General features: G+C 39.0%; 1 protein-coding gene across 8 annotated transcripts in view; it reads left to right on the plus strand.

Annotated features, from left to right (window-relative positions):
* The window catches only part of LOC122562260 (platelet endothelial cell adhesion molecule-like), an 85,002-nt gene that overhangs the window by 19,518 nt on the left and 44,860 nt on the right, over positions 1-20,624 (plus strand). For 5 of the 8 annotated variants that reach the window (XM_043715023.2, XM_043715025.2, XM_043715026.2 and 2 more), the window contains exons 3-7: positions 2,046-2,354; positions 5,999-6,289; positions 9,068-9,337; positions 10,196-10,492; positions 18,297-18,584. In XM_043715023.2, coding sequence (XP_043570958.2) covers positions 2,046-2,354; positions 5,999-6,289; positions 9,068-9,337; positions 10,196-10,492; positions 18,297-18,584 — 1,455 coding nt within the window. The remainder of the gene's footprint in view (positions 1-2,045; positions 2,355-5,998; positions 6,290-9,067; positions 9,338-10,195; positions 10,493-18,296; positions 18,585-20,624) is intronic. The other 3 variants (XM_043715029.2, XM_043715030.2, XM_088000722.1) reach the window with 2 other exon arrangements.

Consider the following 20,624-nt stretch of genomic DNA (forward strand, 5'->3'; position numbering starts at 1 on the left):
AACTGGAAAGTAGGAGAGAATGGGTAGGCTGTGCTACCAGTGACCCCATGTAATGTGAGAATGGGATGAGAGTGGGTGAGAACGTGTTGGCTGTACTGAAAGTAACCACATCGTCACAGGACCAGGTGTAGTGGTGGGTAAAAGGCTTGAGGACACCAGCCAGTGAGCAGCGAATACAGTAGACTAGATTGAAAAAAGTACAGACAAACCACTGCTTCAGCTGGAAGGTGTTCTGGAGCTTTGGATTGTGAAGAGGAGGTAAACAGACATGGCATGGCAAGATGACATGGGAGTGTGAGGAGGTATTGGGATGGGAGGTGGAATGGACCAGGGTGTCCCAGAGGGAATGGTCCCTGTGAAATGCTGACAGGGGATGGGAATGTATGTCTGGTTGTGGAATCCAATTGGAGTTAATAGAAATGGCAACTTACAATCATTTGGATGGGGGAGTGAGGATGAGGGAGACTCTATCATTGTTGTGGAAGGGAAGTGAAGGGCTATAGGAAGAAGGTGGACATTGAGGTCCCTTACGGAATGTGGTATCATCAGAACAGATGCAATGGCAATGAAGAAACTAGGAGAATGGGATGGAGTTCTTGCATCTCTTTATTGTAGGGCTCCATCTCCACTTATCCATGCACCTCTCTCTCCACCAGCACCACCAATTCCCCGCACCACCAATTCCCCACCCCACCAAACCTCACCTTCAGCATAACTACAACTTTATTTTGGTTATTATTAGTTCTGATGAAGAGTCACCAGACTCAAAATGTTAGCTTTCCTTTTTTCCCTTCACGCTGTCGGAACCTGCTGGGTTTCTCCAGCAACTTCTGTTTCTGTTTGTTTCTGATCCAGCATCTGCAGTTCTATGTGTTGTTTTGTGAAGCAATTAATAGTGAGAGTCATTGTAGTCTGTAAGTCTTAGTGAGAGGTATGTGTAGTAGGAAAGTACAAGCAAGTTCTGGTCCTGTAAGCATTTTCCTTTTTACCCATGACATCGAACTGACCAAGGTTGTTATCCCAGTCCACACTCGCTGTGTTTGGTGACATAGCCTCCCATGGTGGTCACCTGGATAAAGCATTGCCCTCCTCTCTACCCCATTGTCCACCAATACCACCACATCTCTGTCAATCAGAGCAGGATGCCAGTTTTCCTTTGAGCCATGTCCTCTGAGTACCACAGTATGAAGACCAGTTCCTGAATCATGGCATCAGAACTGGTATGTATTTTGGGTTTTAAATATGGCACCAGTGGCACAAATGGCAGAAGGTTCTGGCTATGGTGAGCAATAGTGTCTTTCCATGAGAAAAGAGCCAAAGAGCCCTGTTGCGTAATTAATGAGATGAAGGTGTTTGGCAAGCTTGCCATCATTGCTCAGACCATTGAGTATAGGAGTTGGGATATTATGTTGCGGTTGTACAGGATGTTGGTGACTCCACTTTTGGAACCCTGTGTACAGTTATGGTCACCCTGCACCATTCTGAGCTGTAACCAAAAGAGAAAATGCTGGAAAATCTCAGCAGTTCTGGCAGCATCTGTAAGGAGAGAAAAGAGCTGACATTTCGAGTCTAACTGACCCTTTGTCAGTTAGACTCGAAACATCAGCTCTTTTCTCTCCTTACAGATGCTGCCTGACCTGCTGAGATTTTCCAGCATTTTCTCTTTTGGTTTCAGATTCCAGCATCCACAGTAATTTGCTTTTATCCGTTCTGAGCTGTGGTGGACCGTGCATCATGAATCTTACTGGAATAAACGTGTCAACTAAAAATGGGAAAAATCAGCTTGTAATAATCTCTCATCTAGACCAACCAAACTTATATGTTTCAGAATCTTTGCATCTGTAGTTTTCTTTTGCTTCTTGTAAATTGATTTAGCAGTCTGATTGTTGCAGCAAATCCCAAACTTTCTGAAGAATCTCTCTCTAAAATATGTAGCCAAAAATGAATACACAATGATCTCTTAACAATGGTTTCTGTGCAGGTAGTACAGGGTAAAAATGTTGCACAAATTGAACTTAATTTCTGCATCTGTTCTTCTCTCTCAGGTGTGATTATAAACAGTGTAAAACTAAAATATAATCCTGCAGATGCTGGTGGCATTAAAGAAGGAAGCAACATTACCCTGACTTGTTCTGTGGATATCCTGACACCTTCTGGTCAATCACCTCAGATTTCATACTTATTCTATAAGGGACAGACACAAGATGTCCTGCTGAAAACTGTTACAATTCAGGCGCAAGAATCTCAATATCTAATCCAATCGGCTCGACCCTCACATTCTGGATACTACAGTTGTGAAGTGGCAGCAGGAAGTCAAAGGGAGGAAAGTGCTTCCACATTCATAACAGTTACAGGTACTGTGAAATAATTAATAACACCGAATGTAAAGATGTATAGTTTAGTTTCATGACTTCAGTGTGTGCCAAAGCACTTTATAGTCAGTAAAGTATTTTTTGGCACCTATGCCACTGTTGTAATACAAGCAATGGGACTGCCAAGTAGTACACCATAAGGTCCTACAGATAGTGTAGTGATGACAAACTGTTGTGTTATAGGAAGATGACAGAAGGCCTATCTACATGGGTCATTAAGTGTATTCAAGGCTGAGATTGCTTTACTGATTAAAGATCTATCAAGGGTCATAGGGAAAATGCAGAAAAATGGAGCTGAGGATCGCCTTGGCTGATGGAGCAGACATGATGGACTGAATGGCCAATTTCTGCTCCTATGTCTTGGCACAAGAGAGAAGTGCTCACTTCATTGTGTCATGAAATAGAAGGCAGGGAGGATCTCACAACTTCTGTTGTAAAAGACAGCATATTTAAACATGCAGCATTATCTTGGTGTTACACTGGTGATAGATTGTGCCCTCAAACTTTGGAGTTGAGCTGGTACATATTACCATCTGTCCCAGACGTAAGAGCAATACCACTTTTGCTGGCACTTTTGTGAGTAATAAATCAGTTTCAACCAAGGTGTTTGAAATAGGTATCTTGGACTATTATTATTGGAGAATGTTATATGGAAATGGAGAACTCCTTTGGACTATATTAAATTAAACAACAAATTATTGATAAGTAGGACATTATTACCTTTGATACACACAATAAACTGAGGATACCATCCTTCCAAAGCAAAAGATGGATTTTCCCATTTCTCACCAAAGAGGGAACAGAAATGTTACAAAGTGATTGACATACCACTCCCTCCTAGATATAATTTGGACCTTTTGATGTCAGTCAGCTAATTATGAGTTGATAGGTAGAGAATAGTTAAGTTTCCTGGTCTGCCTTGGGCCACGGCACCAGTCTTTCAGACAATACCTACCCTGGAATCTGGCAGTCAGTCAGAAAACTAGCAACTTTTCTCACCCTTCAGGAAGGCAAATGATTGGGGATGTTGGAGGGGGGGGGTTGAAACTCTTCAGTGGCCATGAAGTAACCCTTCCCTCTATCATAAGATCAGCAATGAGGAGGCTTGCATATAATTGCAAGATATTGGCATCATTTACAATGATTCAGATTTTAAAGCCGTCCAAGTCCAAATGCAGCAAGATCTACACAGTATCCATGACATTTGCTGTTGTACATAAGATGTGGATGTCACTGGCTGGGCCAGCTTTAATTGCCCATCCCTTATCACCCCTTAACCTGAGTGGCTTGCTTGGGCCATTTCCGAGGGTAGTTAAGAATATGGAGTCACACTTGGGTCAGACCAAAGAAGGATGAGAGATTTCCTTCTCTAAAAGACATTAGTGAGCCAGATGTGTTTTTAGTACAATTAAAAGTGGCTACATCGTCATCATTAGGCCAACTTCCTTTAATTCCAGATTTTTTATTGAATTCATACAACATAAAAATGACAATTGGACAATGACCATTTCCACCAAGAGATTCTAACCATCATCACCTGACATTCAATGGCACTACTATCAATAAATCCCTCCACTTTCTACATCTGGGGCTCACCATCAGCAAGCAACTGCTGGACTAACCATATACATACAGTGGCTCAGGCTAAGAATCCTATAGCATGACACCCTCCTGACTGTCCAAAGCCTGTCCACTATCTACAAGGGATAAGTCAGGTGTCTGATGGCGCACCCCCATTTACTTGGATGTACGCAGCTCTAAACAACACTGTCCGTCTGCTATGTCTTCTCAAAGACAATCAGAGATAGGCAGTAAACTGCTAACCTTGTCAGTGTTACACAAATCCCATGAATAAGGAACAGCAAACACAACAGACAATTTCTTTTCTAGGGGAAACTTCTCTAACGTTTTAAGGAAATTTGTTAGACTTGTATCCAAAGATGGTGTAACTAAACAATTTTGGTCTCCATGGTAAAAGATGACATAAAGACACTGGAGAAGGAACAAAACAAAATTTAGTGGAATGATAATCAAAAATGAGATGATATTCATTTCTGATAAGGTTGAACAGGCTGGCATTTATTTATCCAGAAAAAGGCTTATAGTTTACCTGATAGAAGCCATTAGGTTTTTATGAAAAGGTTTGATAAGCTAGACGTACTGTTGTTTCCCTTGCAAGCAGAATCTAGAGCTAGGGAACATAGCAAGGTTAGATCTCATGGAATACAGAGAGAACTAGCCATTTGGATGCAGAACTGGCTCGAAGGTAGAAGACAGGGTGGTGATGGAGGGTTGTTTTTCAGACTGGAGGCCTGTGATCAGTGGAGTGCCACAAGGAACGGTGCTGGGTCCACTACTTTTTGTCAATTATGTAAATGATTTGGATGCGAGCATAAGAGGTATAGTTAGAAAGTTTGCAGATACACCAAAATTGGACGTGTAGTGGACAGCGAAGAAGGTTACCTCCAATTAGAACAGGATCTTGATCAGATGGGCCAATGGGCTGAGGAGTGACAGATGGAGTTTAATTCAGATAAATGCGAGGTGCTGCATTTTGGGAAAGCAAATCTTAGCAGGACTTATACACTTAATGGTAAGGTCCCAGGGAGTGTTGCTGAACAGGAGTGCAGGTTCATAGCTCCTTGAAAGTAGAATCACAGGTAGGTAAGATAATGAAGAAGGTGCTTCCTTTATTGGTCAGACCATTGAGTACAGCAGTTGGGAGGTCGTGCTGTGGCTGTACAGGACATTGGTTAGACTACTTTTGGAATATTGCGTGCAATTCTGGTCTCTTTCCTTTTGGAAGGATGTCATGAAATTTGAAAGGGTTCAGAAAAGATTTACAAGGATGTTGCCAGTGTTGGAGGATTTGAGCTATTGGGAGAGGCTGAATAGGCTGGGATGTTTTCCCTGGAGCGTTGGACTCTTAGGGGAGACCTCATAGAGGTTTATAAAATCACAAGGGGCATTGTTAGGGTAAACAGACAAAGTCTTTTCCCTGGGGTGGGGGAGTCCAGGACTAGAGAGCATGGGTGAGGGCGGAAAAGATGTAAAAGGGACCTAAAAGGCAACCTTTTCACGCAGAAGGTGGTGTGTGTAAGGAATGAGCTGCCAGGAGAAATGGTGGAGGCTGGTACAATTGCAATATTTAAAAAGCATGTGGATGGGCATAGAAATTGGATAGATTTAGAGGGATATGGGCCAAGTGCTGGCAAATGGGACTAGATTAGGTTGAGATATCTGGTTGGTATGGATGAGTTGGACCGAAGGGTCGGTTTCCGTGCTGTACATCTCTATGACTCTATGACTCTAAATCACTAAATTTGCAATAGAGATTTCAGGATAAATGTCCTTACCCAGACAGTGGCAAGAATGTGGAATTGTCTATCACAGAGAAAAATACAGTGGATGATCTTAAGACAAAGCGAAGTAGATACACAAAGGAATGGAATGTGTTGATGGAGGTCAGGTGATGAAAAATGGAAAAGGTTTGAGAAGCAAAAACACGATACTGTCATATAGAAAGAGACAATGATTCATGGAAGTGCAGAGGCTAGATGAACATTTTTTTTCTTTCTTATTTGTCTATAGAAATTATTTCATTATTCCCTGTTTGTATACCTCAGGAAATTTACAGACACCTGTACTCACCGTACATCCAATAGAGGTGATTTTGGGAGATTTAACTGAGTTGTGCTGTACATCTGAGGAAATTCCTCCTCTGACATTCATATTCTACACATATAAAAATGGACTGAACCCAGTGCGTCTCCATGAAACTTCAAGCAAAAACAAAACTGCGACACACCAACTGAGGGTGACAACAGATACAGAGAAAAACTATAGTTGTACAATCGAAGTGCCTGCAGCCAGGAGTGTCTCAAAGCACAGTGAAGTAGTACAGCTCTCAGTACAAAGTAAGTTAGTTTGGGTATCGTGAAATATCTTCAATTATTGTAAATCTATGTACAGCAAAACACCCAAAGTTCCCACAATCGTCCTCCTAGTCTCCTCCAGGGGCAAACCTAACAAAGATATGTAACCCAGGAGAACCATGCACTAAAGTTACATTTGATGGCCCCAAATATTCTGCAGGTACTGTATTTGCTATAATTCTAACAGGAAATTCGTTGAATCATCAAAGAGTAGTAAACGTGGTGAGTGAGAATGTTTTCTGCTTGTACAGAGTTCAGTGCCTTTTGCAACTCCTGACATACTAAGCACCAGCAAAAACTTAATGACTGTTTTATACTTCATATTGAGTGCCAGGTAATGACCATCTCTAACAAGAGAAGATACAACCATCTTCTCTTGACTCTTTCCATGGCTGAATCCTCAACTGTCAACATCCTTGCAGTTACCATTGATCATAATCTTAACAATTAGTCATATAAATGTCACAGCTACTAAAGCAGGTCAAAGATGGTAAATTCTGGGACAAGTGAAGTCGCAGATAGACTGAATAGTGAAGAAGGCATTTGGTATGCTTGCTTTTATTGGTCAGTGCATTAAATATAGGGGTTGAGAGGTTATGTTGTGGCTGTACAGGACATTGGGCAGTCCACTTTTGATATACTATGTACAATTGTGGTCTCCCTGCTATAGGAAGGATGTTGTGAAACTTGAAAGGGTTCATAAAAGATTTCAAAGGATGTTGCCAGGACTGGAGGGTTTGAGCTAAAGGGAGAGGTTGACTAGGCTGGGGCTATTTTCCCTACAGCGTCAGAGACCGAGGGGTGACCTTATAGAGGTTTATAAAGTCATGAGGGGCCTAGATAGGGTGAATAACTCCTCAGGTAGGGGAGTCCAAAACCAGAGGACATAGGTTTAGGGTGAGAGGGGAAAAATTTAAAAGGGATCTAAAGGGCATTTTTTTTTCTTGCAGAGGGTGGTGTGTATATGGAATGAGCTGCCAGAGGAGGTGGTAAAGCTGGTACAATTACAACATTTAAAAGGCATCTGGATGGGTATATGAATAAGAAGGATCTTGAGATACTTGGGCCAAAAGCTTGTAAATGGGACTAGATTAATTTAGGATATCTGGTTGGCATGGACAAATTGGATTAAAGGGTCAGTTTTCATGTTATACAGCTCTATTACTATAAATAACCAATCTGCTGATAATCCATCATCTATAAAACAAGTCAGGAGTATGACTGAATACTTTTCAATAGCACTCAAAGCTTAGCCCATCAAGAACAAAGCAGCTCACTTGATTGGCACCGTATCCACCACCTTAAACATTCATCCCTTGGACACCAACACAAGTTGCAGTGCAGCAACTCCCTAAGGTTCCTTTGACCCCACATTCCAAACCTACAGCCTCCAAGATGTGTAAGAATAAGGACAGCAGATGCATTGGAACACCACCGGGAATTTCTCCTCACAAAATCAGTGTCCTTTTTGGTTCCAAATTGATTTTTTTTCCCTTCTCAGCCATTCTACGATTAGATCTTTTGTTTTCCCTGTGTTTCTTTCCTTAACTCAACCTATCTTCCAGTTAAACCTTAATCCTGAGTCATCTCTAGCTGTTCTAATCAATTACTCCAATACTCCGTTTGGCTGGTCTCCCATCTTGAGATAAGCACTAGCTATATGCTACCTGGCACCAAGTCCTCTTGCCCATTACTCCTGGAATTGTTAATCTATTTGATTCTTAGTTCCCAAACATTCACAAATTACGATTCTCACTCTCATTTCCTTACCTATATCTGTTCTTCAACCGTACATTTTCAAACTCTCTTGGAGATCTCCCTCTTGATCGCTTCATTATTTCAGTTTGAGCTTTCATGTGCCATTTTGTGACATTCTTCCAAGTTTAAGCTTCTGTGTGAGTTGCTAATGTTGCTACAGCCTACTTACATACCATAGGGTAACCAAAAGTTAACAACTCTGAATTTGTGGGTTTAGGGCATTAGTCAGGCAATAAGGTACGCAGATAGAAAGCTGCCTTCAGCAGGACCTTGGATAATGATTCATGAAGTAGATTATTTTGAAGATGTCTTTTGCTTTGATCCTTCATGCTGTCTGTCCATTCAGATCTTCCTTGCACAAGGAATGTCTGGTGACCTTCTATTTGGCAATTCGTCAATGAAACTGGAAGGAAATTAAAAGGGGAAAACCTGGAATTTTAGCCTGACAACCCCATTCCTACCTCCATGAGGCTCTCCTGATGTCTCTTTTACTTTACTTTTAACCAAATTCATTACTTTAAACCTATGCCCTATTCTTCATACCTTCAGTAGTGCAAAGCTTTTCCTGACCTACCGTGTCTAGACCCATTACAGTTGTGAATACAGATGTAAACAGAGAGAACACTACACACTTTGTGGAGAATGGTAGGTTATCTTTCCCCATACTCAATGTCCCTTTGCACCATGCACTCTATGTTTCACCTGTCACTCACCAGTGGTCACAGAATGGTGGTCCCTACACGTGAAATGTCCCCCTACTTACCTTATAAACTGGCAGTTGACATTAATTTTCAGGGCCTAGTATCATTCCTCATACTAAAAGAAAAATCAGCAGCTCACCTCAGCTGGTAAACTGTGAGAAAAGCTCACCAGTGGTACTGTTGATCAGGAAGTGGTACAGAATGAGCTAATGGGATAGCAATGTCTTAAAGACGTTAAAATTTATATTGATATCAGACACTGCTACTATTGTTTACTTACAATATCTACCTTTTATTTCAGATCCATTTTCAGATCAAATGTTTGAAATTGAACCGTCAAATGAAATATTTGAAGGAGATAAACTCACCATTAAATGCAGGGTTACGCATTTGCTTCCTCATGTAAAACCTCAATTAATCATTATGAAGGATACAACTCCAATAAGTACAGGAAATACTAGCTCAGTGGTATTTTCTAAAACAGCAAATGCAACTGATACAGGAAAGTATGGGTGCATGGCGAGATGGAACAGTGTATCTCAAGCTATAAGAAGACAAGTGACTGTGGCAGGTAAGACTGATATTTATTTGCATTGAGAAATACACAGCCTAGATATGGTCTGGAGTGATTCTAAACTAAGGTGTTTGGTGTCAGCAATCAGAATATAGTGGAGCTGGATTTGCAGGTTTTGTTTCCTCAATATTTCTTCCGATTTACACCAAAATTTTCCTGCATGCCTAGAACATTACCTTGTTTGGCTTATCACCAGCCAGAGGTTTTGTATCTTGTCTACTGTTAACTTTTAAATAAGATTTATAATAGAACAAAACTGAAGCAAATAACTGCAGCAGAGCAGATAATATTTCTGTTCCTGGCAACTGTGGAATGTCAATCGCAAATGCAGTGAAAAGGATGAAGGGTCACAGGCCCATGTTGCATCAGCTCTTCCACCCAATGCGCAACTGTAAGATTTTGTGCTATTCCTAGTAATAACTTGGTGAAAAGTGAAGGGACCTTTTCCCAATTTCCAGCCTCATTTCAACAGCTCAATGTTTCTTCACACGGTGTTTTGATTTGTGCCAAGATCCCTGCAGACTGGAAGGAATGCTGGGATTGGCTTCTCAACTGCTCAGACAGTCCCCTCAAATGAAGGAGTTTTTGCTTCCATGTGCATTCTAAATGGCTGCATGCTTTTTAAATTGCAGCTTGTGTGCAGTTTTGAATAATTTCCGATAGCTCCCTCCACGAGTTGTTCCAAAGCTGTACAAAGCTAAAAAGACTACTGCTACAATCATTGAGAGAAAGTGCTGTAGTAACAGGTTTGGCTAGCTTTGCATTAACCAGGTAATCTTGGGCCACAAAAACTGGCTCTTTTTAATACTAGATAACAAGATCGCTGTATCTGAAATTTGTTTTCTTTCGTAACAGTACCAGTTTCCATACCAACTTTAATGTCAACACCCATTGGTGGTAATGTGGTAGAAGACGGTTCTTTGGATCTTTCATGTGCTGTGTTGGGCGGATCCTATCCAATAACTTACAAGTTTTACCAAGATACATCAAAAATTCCTCTGCATCAAATAACATTAAATGCGACCACAGCAGTCCATCATATTGTTTCAGTTAAGAATGGGCACAGTGGAAAGTATTCCTGTGAGGTATCAAATTCTGCAAATCAAATCACTCGAACAAAAAAAAGTCAGTATGTTACTATAATTGTAAGAGGTAAGGTCAATTTTTTCAGTAATTTCTTCTGTATAGAAATGGTATCGATAATCTTTTTGAAGTAACTAAGTTAAATATTTCCCTGGAAGCTCAGCACATGAGTACTACTGAAAGGAGAGATGTGTTGTGAAAGCTTTTTGCCTTGTATTCATCAGAACAAATGCAAGAATGCCAAATTTCAACAATCACAACAGTTTATACTGTACACAAAAAAGGGACTGACTGGTTAGCAAGTGAATTCTGCATTCTATATGGCAATGTCTTGTCAATGGGAACAACTACACTAGCCAAATTTAAGATAATCCAGTTGACCTTATAAAATGAATATAAAATAGTCAGCTGTTTGGCCCTTGTGCCTGTACAAAAATGGATTAAAAATTCCTACCTCTTTCATTGCCATTCCTGAGATGTTGGTGTGTAAAGTCGCAATACATCAACCAATTTCAACACTGATGTACACAGATTAAAAGATTTTTACTCCAAGATCTCACAACAAACTATCTTATCTGATTAGGTTTTGTAGTAATTGTAATGTATGGTATTTACTCTTGCTAGAACTGATGTACATTCTTAAAGTGGGCCCCATGTTCTGCAAATAAAAGGAATACATTTAAGCCTTGTTCCTTTTTTTTGGGTTAGCTTGCAACTTGTGCAGCTGGTCGTTCCCCATTGCCTAAAACATTGTCATGAAAAAGCAATCAGACTCAATTTGCCAAGCAAGCAGCACAGTCTGCAACTACTAGTTTATTTAATTTTTAGATTTAATTTCAAATAGCAGAAGAGCAGTGTTTGTTGACAGTAACTAGAGATGACATTTGGGTAGTCTAAGATAATAAAGTGTAGGAAGGGACTAACATTGAGCAAAAACAATTTTCTTGTACCAAATATCACTGGCCTCTGAAAGAAGGTGAGATGATGCTGTCCTTTCTCATTAGAGTTTTATATATCCTAGAATATTTTTTAAGAAGGGCAGCTGAAGTGAAAACGCAGTATTTTAAAAAAATACTTCTGAACGCTCGCTCAAGAGGGAATGTTGTAAAAGAGAGTTTTTGATATTAAGTGCAAAACAATGTCAGTGTTAAATATTTATGTCTGTTATTTCCTGGATTGTACTTGCACAGAAGTAATGCTGAAATTTATGCCAGTTCCTTTGGAACAATTAAATGAATGATAGAGAATTTCTACAAAGTTATCTTGGAAGCAGCACAAACAATTGTGGGAGTAACAATATTTCAATGTAAGACTGACATACATCAGTTACATACATGCAGATTTACCAAAAGAAGGAGTCTTGCAGTTTTGAGCTAAAACATTCCAGGAAATTCTGAAGCTATGTACTTATTTGAGTATTTTCATATATAGAGCAAAAGACAAATTAATAGCCTGTTTCTAATATTGAAGACGATTATGCCTACTACCAGCAGTAATAGAGGAGCTTTTGTAATTGAATATCTAACTCTTGCAACATTTACTGCATGGTAATATTTCACAATCTGATGTTGGAATACCTGTGTTGGTTATCAAAGAATTTGATTTTCAAAAGAATTCGAATATGGAAAGGGTTTATTTATGTTTATTTCTCCATGAATACCATGCAAAAATGTACATATGTTATTACTAATATTTAATTAATAACTGAATTGCAATGTTTCTAAAGTCTTGTAATTCTAACACTACACTGCTCTTTAACTCTAGCTTCTATAAACACAGAACTCTCAACAACTACATTTCTGCTCAACATACAGTTGATACTTTGAAAGATAGTACACAGGCTACTATCCTCCCAACATTTGTCCCTTCTCCACAATGCCCTCCTCTCTTAATTAATACCAGGTCATGATATTTGAATTGATCCATGATTCCTCTATTCCAAATAGAACAATGTATAATGCATTGCCAGATGAAGAACTGTATAAGAATACTGATTAAATTAACATGTAGTTGTCAAATGAATTGTAGCATTCCCACTGAATTGAATTATCTCTCTCTTTAGCTTCCACATCAGTATCACAAAATATAGTTAAAGCTTCCCCCTGCCTCGACTTTTTAACCCTGAACTCATAGCAGTTTTGCAGCGCTGGGACATGTTGGTTTCTAAAGGATCTGTTATTTAATGACAAAGCTAAACCAGAGCAGATTTCAGACCAAACATAAAGATCTATTGTGGGCTTCTATTTACTGAAAATCATACTGATAGCTCAAAGTAAAATATATAGCTCATTTAAAATATATTTTAATCTTTACTGCCTGGATTGGGATAGAATCAAAATTATCTTTACAGATGCCACTGAAATAATTAAAGGGGTGGCACGGTGGCACAGTGGATTGCACTGCTGCCTCACAGCGCCAGAGACCCGGGTTCAATTCTCACCTCAGGCAACTGTCTGTGTGGAGTTTGCACATTCTCCCCGTGTCTGTGTGGGTTTCCTCCGGGTGCTCTGGTTTCCTCCCACAGTCCAAAAATGTGCAGGTTAGGTGAATTGGCCATGCTAAATTGCCCGTAGTGTTAGGTGAAGGGGTAAATATAGGGGAATGGGTCTGGGTGGGATGCTCTTCAAAGGGTCGGTGTGGACTTGTTGGGCTGAAGGGCCTGTTTCCACATTGTTAGTAATCTAATCTAATCTAAAATTCTGGCTCTGATATTCGATCCTCCCAGTAGATATATCCTTTTGCACATTTTTTTAAAACAATTTTATTTTTCTAATCAACCTGTTCAGAGATGATCTTACCCATCTCTGGAGCAGGTGGGACTGGAACTTGGGCCTCCCTACCAGAGATAGGGGCACTACTCTGCACCACAAGAGCTCATCCTTCTGTCCTTTATTTTAAAGAAAACCTATTTTTCTAATGACCTGTTCAGAGATGTTATTACACACCTCTGGAGCAGGTGGGACTTGAACTCTCAGTGCAGGGGGTAGGGACACTACCACTGCACCATGGCCCTCGTTCTGCACTTCAGTTTGGTTATGCTGATGGGCTACATCTGCAACTTTTAATCCTTTCCCAAGACGTTTATCTGATTTGATGAATGTTTTTAGTATTTTATATTCTTGTTTCAGATATTGTTTGTTATTATTTTAATTATAACCTTTTTCTGTTAAATTTGCACTGTTAAGATTTGATTTTAATTTAAAGGTCATTTTATTTACTTGATTGTAGAGGTGCTGTGTTGGATTGTGGTGAACAAGGTCAGATGTCAGACAATAATTGGTTATAATCCAACAGGTTTATACGAAAACACGAGCTTTCTGACGAATGGGCAACACTCCGAAAGCTTGTGATTTCAAATGAACATATTGGACTAAAACCTGATATCGTCTGATTTCTGATCTTATTTACTTGGTGACAAGGTATTGTTTTAGCAGCTATTAGATGGGCTTCTACAACTTTTGGAAATTTAAAATGGTTTGCAGATAAAGCATTTCTATTTGACTGTATACATGATTTACTAACTTATTGAATTGAGTGGTTCATTGGTTTGCCATTAAGATATTGTTTAAAAATGCAGCCCATTTGTCTTTTAAGATCGGATCCATGCCATAAACATATATTTTTCTGGCTGAAATTTAAGTAGCACAGATACATCTGGGAAGCACATTCCTATAACCATTTAAATAGGAATCTTGTTGCAACTTGGTTAGTAAGCCTTGGGTGAAGTTATTGTAAAAGATCATGATGGTGTCAGATGAGGAGTTCCAAATTCAGATATATACTACTATTTCTTTATTATGCATCGTAACACGACATGATGTGTGCCCTGGAGGGGAATTTATAAGTGCTGCTCTTAACATCAATACTGTTTGATGTTAAGAGTAACATCATGCATCAGAAAACTTGATAATTTATCAGATTGCATCCTGTAGATAGTGTATCTACGCCAGCTGCAGTGCCTCAGTAACCAAATGACTGAACGTAGAGATTCATGACAGAGGAACTGAACAAGCATGCAGTGTTGTTTTTAGATGGTATCAAACTTCTTGTGTTATTGCAGATTGCACACAGCCAAGAAACTGGTGCATTTTCCGCAGTTCTTTTCAGCTATGTAAATCACCTTGACCAAGTATGCAGCCTAATTTAATTATTCTATACAAATTGTGCAAGCAAAGTGTGGACTATTTTCTAAATGGGAAGAAAATTCAGAAGTCTGAGGTGCAAAGAGACATGAAAGAATCCTGGACTAGAACTTCCAAGGTAAACTTGCAGGTTGAGACAGTAGTTAAGAAAGAAAATGCAATGCTGGCATTTATTTTGAGAGGAGTTGAATCTGAAAGCAGGATGTACTTCTGAGGCTCTAGAAGGCTCTGGTCAGACCACATTTGGAGTATTGTGCACAGTTCTGGGTCTCATTTCTCAAGAAGGATGTACTGGCCTTGTAGTGCGTTCAGAGGAGGTTCATGAAAATGGTCCCAGGAATGAAAAATATAACATTTGAGGAACACTTGAGGACTCTGGGTCTATACTCGATGGAGTTTAGAAGGATGAGGGGAGATATGATTTAAACTTACAGAATACTGAATGACCTGCACAGTGTAGCTGTTGGGAAGATGTTTCCATTGGTAGGAGAGACTAGGACCCAAGGGCACAGCTTTAGAGTAAAAGGAAGACCTTTTTAGAATGCAGATAAGGAGAAATGTCTTCAGCTAGAGTGTATCTGTGGAATTCACTGCTACAGAAGGCTTTGGAGGGCAGGACATTGAGTATATTTAAGATGGAGATAGATATGTTCTTGATTATCAAGGAGAATCAAGGGTGATGGGGAGAAAGCGGGAGAATGGGGTTGAGAAACCTATCAGCCATGATTGAATGGCAGAGCAGACTTAATGGGCTGAATGGCCTAATTTCTTATAAGTAGGCAAGCAGCAAAGCGATCTTTATCACCGATACACCAGTCAGTGAAAGTTGAGAAGCCAGTGCAACAAGCAGTTAGGAAGGCAAATGTTGTGTCAGCCTTCATTGCAAGAGGATTTGAGTTCAGAAATAGGGATGTTTTACTGCAGAGCCATGGTGAGGTCACACCTGAAATGTTACATGTAGTTTTGCTCAGCCTCCTAGTTGCCATTACAGCGAATGCAGCAGAGGTTCACTAGGCTGTTAGGACTGGCCTATGAGAAGAGATCAGCTTGATTGTTTGATTTCCCCCCTTGGACAACTATCTGTGTGGAGTTTGCACATTCTCGCTGTGTCTGTGTGAGTTTCCACTAGATGCTTTGGTTTCCTCCCATAGTCCAGGAAATATGCAGGTTAGGCAGATTAGCCAAACAGTCTACTCTTGCACCTAATTTCTGTGTTTCTAAATAGATATTCAAATATCACTGATGTATCTTCTATACCATCACCCAACTGAAAAACTGGACTTGCACAATAGAAGTTGTAATTACTTTGGTCCAGGAAGAATATTTGAAAACTAATCATTCAGTAGTTGGACTATTGTACATTTTTGAAAAAAAAACATAATTCTAACCATGCTCCTTGAACCATCTCTACTGTAAGACTACATTGTGCACCATACGAATTTATTAACAGCAAAATACAAATGGTATATAGGTTAATTAACCTAATTGGCTACAAAATAAAAATGTTGTGCAAGTATTTCATTTTTAATGAGATGACATTTCTAACCATGACTGTCATTTCCTGTTATTGAAGATTCCCTACCAGTCAATATGACTTGATAAAAGGGAGAATAAATCACATTTACATCAGAAACAAAAGCATGGAAAAGGTTCATCCCGAAATTAAATTATTCCTTTCAACTTAAACAATTTCTCTCCAATTCACCATCACATAAAGCAATAGCAAGTAACGAGTGCCATTCTTGTGTGAATTCTAACATGCTGTCAATGTTTTGCCTTGGAGTTCTGTGTTATTGCTTCAAGAAGTAACTTCTGTTACGCATTTAATTACAGCGCACTCAATGTAGCTTCAAATCATGATACTAACTGCTCAGACTTTAACAATGGGGATTTAGGGTGGCAAGCTCCTTTTTTTATATACATAATAATGTATGATCCTTTGTACTTCTGTCCTTTAGTATGTTATTTCAACACTTATAATAAAAATAAATTATCATTTATTTTAAATGTTTCATATGTCAAGGTTATCTGCAGGTTCTGTGTAATCCTTCTGTTCAGTTTCTACATCAGGTTATCAGGTGAATATTATACTCCAAATGTTTATTTATAGTATGAAATGCTTCAAATTGGAAAATTATCCCTTTCTTTCCCCCAGTTAATGTACTAAAATAACAGATCTATTTGAATCATTGGTCAACATGTGTTACAAGTCTGCCTTGGCACTGTTTCCTTTCGGTCAGAACATTGAGTGTTCTGACACCACTCCAGAGATGTAATTTAGGCTGACATATTTAGTGTAGCACAGAAGAAATGCTGCACAGTGGAGTCTTGAGGTGCAAACTTTCAAATTAAATGATAAAATACCTCAACTGTGTTCCCAGGTGGATTTTAAAAACAGATCCTAGTTAATTATAGAAGGAGGGCAGGGGAATTATTCTGTCTGATATTAATCCTATAATCAGCATCAAAACAGTCGTCCATTTATTTGTCTCATTTGCTGTTTGTGTGAGTACTTTTTTGTACTTTTTGATGGATGTAGATACTATTGGGGCCAGCATTCGTTGCCCATCGTTCATTTCCCTTGAACCGAGTGACATACTCAGCCATTTCAGAGGGCAGTTAAAAGCCAATCATATTTCTACCATAGTACAAAAATGACAAAGTTCATTGACTACAAACTGACTTGGAACATTTTGAGGCTGCAAAGGAATCATATATGCATTTGATTAGATATCAAAAGAAAAAAAGATGAATATATTAAGCACAATATTCTAACTTCAGTATCAGGATAGTCAACCTAAACTAAAGGCATGATTTGGAGATGCCGGTGTTGGACTGGGGTGTACAAAGTTAAAAATCACACAACATCAGGTTATAGTCCAATAGGTTTAATTGGAAGCACACTAGCTTTCGGAGCGACGCTCCTTCATCTGATCACCTGATGAAGGAGCGTCGCTCCAAAAGCTAGTGTGCTTCCAATTAAACCTGTTGGACTATAACCTGATGTTGTATGATTTTTAACTTTAAACTAAAGGCAAAAGTGAGGACTGCAGATGCTGGAAATCAGAGTCTAGATTAGAGTGGTGCTAGAAAAGCACAGCAGGTCAGGCAGCATCCGAGGAGCAAGAAAATCGACATTTCAGGAAGGGCTTTTGCCCAAAACGCCGATTTTCCTGCTCCTCCGATGCTGCCTGACCTGCTGTGCTTCTCCAGCACCACTCTAATCTAGAACCTAAACTAGAGGTTTGGGCACAGACTGCATGATTTTCCAAATAAAAATCTTCTGGAGAATGGTGACTCTTCATTATGTTAATGAAAACAAAGAGTAACCGCAGCCTATTAGAGCCTTTGAAATATCATGTGAGCCTATTCTCTATCTATCACCAATGACTTTCCTTATGATTAGAAATACATACTTGCCCTGCTTAACAATTAAGAATATTGTGGTGATTTAATAAATTATCTCAGTAAGGTTATCTATTTTCATAAACTCCAAGAATCAAATCTGAAGCTTTCTTCATCTATGACTCAAATGTATTTACCTATAAACCTTTGGGGAAGTCAGCCTCTTATAGTTTATCCTTAGAATAGATAGAAAATTATTGACTGAATGTGGTTAAAGGTTTGCTGGTCTTCTTAATCCCTGTGGCAATGGAATGTGCTACTAAATTATAAGAAAGTATTGATTTGTTTCTCTCCTAAAAGTATATCTTACAATGCTTTTGTTTCAGTTCCAGTATCCAACCCTACAATAAAATGCAATTCTTTAAAAGATGTATATAAAACAGGAGAATGGGTAATCCTGCTTTGCCAGTCAACCAATGGAACTGTTCCTATAACTTATTCATTGTTCTCAAATAAAAGACTCATCTACTTGATCTCGAGATCTGATAGAGAGCCTGCAACTTTTAAAGTTCTCTTAAATGAAACCAAAGATGGCGGGGAGTACAAGTGCAAAGCTGAGAATGAAATTCCAAACTTGTCCAAATACAGCAAAGGAATAAACATTACAATAAAAGGTATGTTTTTTTCCAATCAGAGCTGTTAGAATGCAAAGAAGAGATTGCAACTAGGTTTCCTCTCTTTTTGATCAATTGTTTCCTCCTCAATGCACTCAATACATTGTTTGTCCGAACAGCAACATGAAACTGGTTTACTGGGTTCTTAAAACAGATTCTAGAATAGTGTACATCTTACCATCACATGGATTATGGTGTCAAAATTATTTGCACATTCTCTTTTTGTTCCAGTAGCTGTCCAGCCAAAGTGATTAAAAACTCTAGCAGTCCTGGAAACACGAGGGGAAAGGAGTTCTTTTGCTGGTTGCTGTTAATCTCTCCGCAATGAAGGGATGCGGCATATGTTTGGTGATCAGTACATCAATTGGAATGAGGCAATACAGAAAAAGTTTTGACACTTGCATATTTTCTATAGAGTATTACAAGAAACTATCTTATGTACTGCGTAAACTTTCAAAGAGTGAAAGAAAGAAATACCAACAATGACAAACTTGAAATTTCAATTCCAGACTTAGATAGTTGGGTAATGTTGAGGTGTCATAGCAAGACTAGGTCTTAAGTGCAATAAATTGTTGTAGATCTCGAGTAAAAGCACAAAATTTTTATTTTGTCCAAGTTAAATCCAAATATTTCCCTGGAAGGAGGCATGTCACTGACTAGAAGACAATCAAAGGCATTCAATCCAATAGAAAATAAGTGCTGGAAGAAATATTTTACAAAATGTATAATCAAAGTGTGCCCCAATTTTCTCCTTGAACTAATGCCTCCAATCATTTCCAGAGATGACTTTTCTCTGGCAATCTATTATAAATCCCACAAGAGCAAACACTACATGTCCATTTTTTATTATAAATTGCTATGTCCACATTTATAACAGAAAGTAGTCTGTGTAAAACTTATTATAAACACCTATGTACATTTTACACCAGCAGTAATACAGTAATACACCTCTGCTTGCATCTTCCTGGACCTTAACCAACACTCCACAAAAACTCCTAAACTTCAACCAGCTCTACTTTGCTGTTTAAGAATAGTATTATTTAGAGTTAAATAACATCAATTATATAAATCTAAGATGCTATAACTTGTATATGTTGTTTGGATAATAACCTGTGAATCCTAGTTTAGTAACCTCCACTTTTACCACTATATCTGAATACTTCACTAGATTTTGATAACCCTATGCAGAAGCCCATAGCAGTTTGACTTGTAAACAATTGTAAACATTTTGAATAGGAGAGACATGCTTTCCACAAATCCAACTTTCTGCTATCACATTTTTCTACCAAAATTTAACAATGGCATAATCAATTACAATGTTTCCCATTCAAACACACTACATACTGCCACAATGCTATTTTGAGGATCTGGTCACTAATTTGAGACTGCACAATGAATTTCATAAAGCCCCTCAATTTCATCACCAATTTACATGTTTTAAAAATCTTCAGTTAGTTATATTAATAATAGTACTACTGTTAAAATGATTACTATTACAAATATTTGAGCCAGAAATTCAGGAACATAAAGTAATTGCTGCAGACTCAGATATGCCATCTATGCTTAGCAATAATTCATTCAATTCTAATCAACACCTGCTTAAAAGTAGCTTACAAGACAAAAATGCAAGTTGTGGTATTTAATACTTGAATGGATAGCAGCTCCAGGGCAGAACTATGACCACCAAATTCCTGTCATTGAGCTGCAGTATGCAGATGACACCTGCATATGCACAAACTCAAAGGCTGAGCTACAAACCATCGTCAATGCATTCACCAAGGCATGTGAGAATGGGCCTCAGACTAATGTAAAAACAATGACTGCAGATGCTGGAAACCAGATTCTGGATTAGTGGTGCTGGAAGAGCACAGCAATTCAGGCAGCATCCGAGGAGCAGTAAGATCGACGTTTCGGGCAAAAGCCCTGATGAAGGGCTTTTGCCCGAAACGTCGATTTTACTGCTCCTCGGATGCTGCCTGAACTGCTGTGCTCTTCCAGCACCACTAACTCAGACTAATGTAACACTGCCATTACCCGCCC

Source organism: Chiloscyllium plagiosum, unplaced genomic scaffold, assembly GCF_037043375.1.
Source record: "Chiloscyllium plagiosum isolate Xiang-an unplaced genomic scaffold, Cpla_swu_hap1 HiC_scaffold_25, whole genome shotgun sequence".
Lineage (NCBI taxonomy): Eukaryota > Metazoa > Chordata > Chondrichthyes > Orectolobiformes > Hemiscylliidae > Chiloscyllium > Chiloscyllium plagiosum.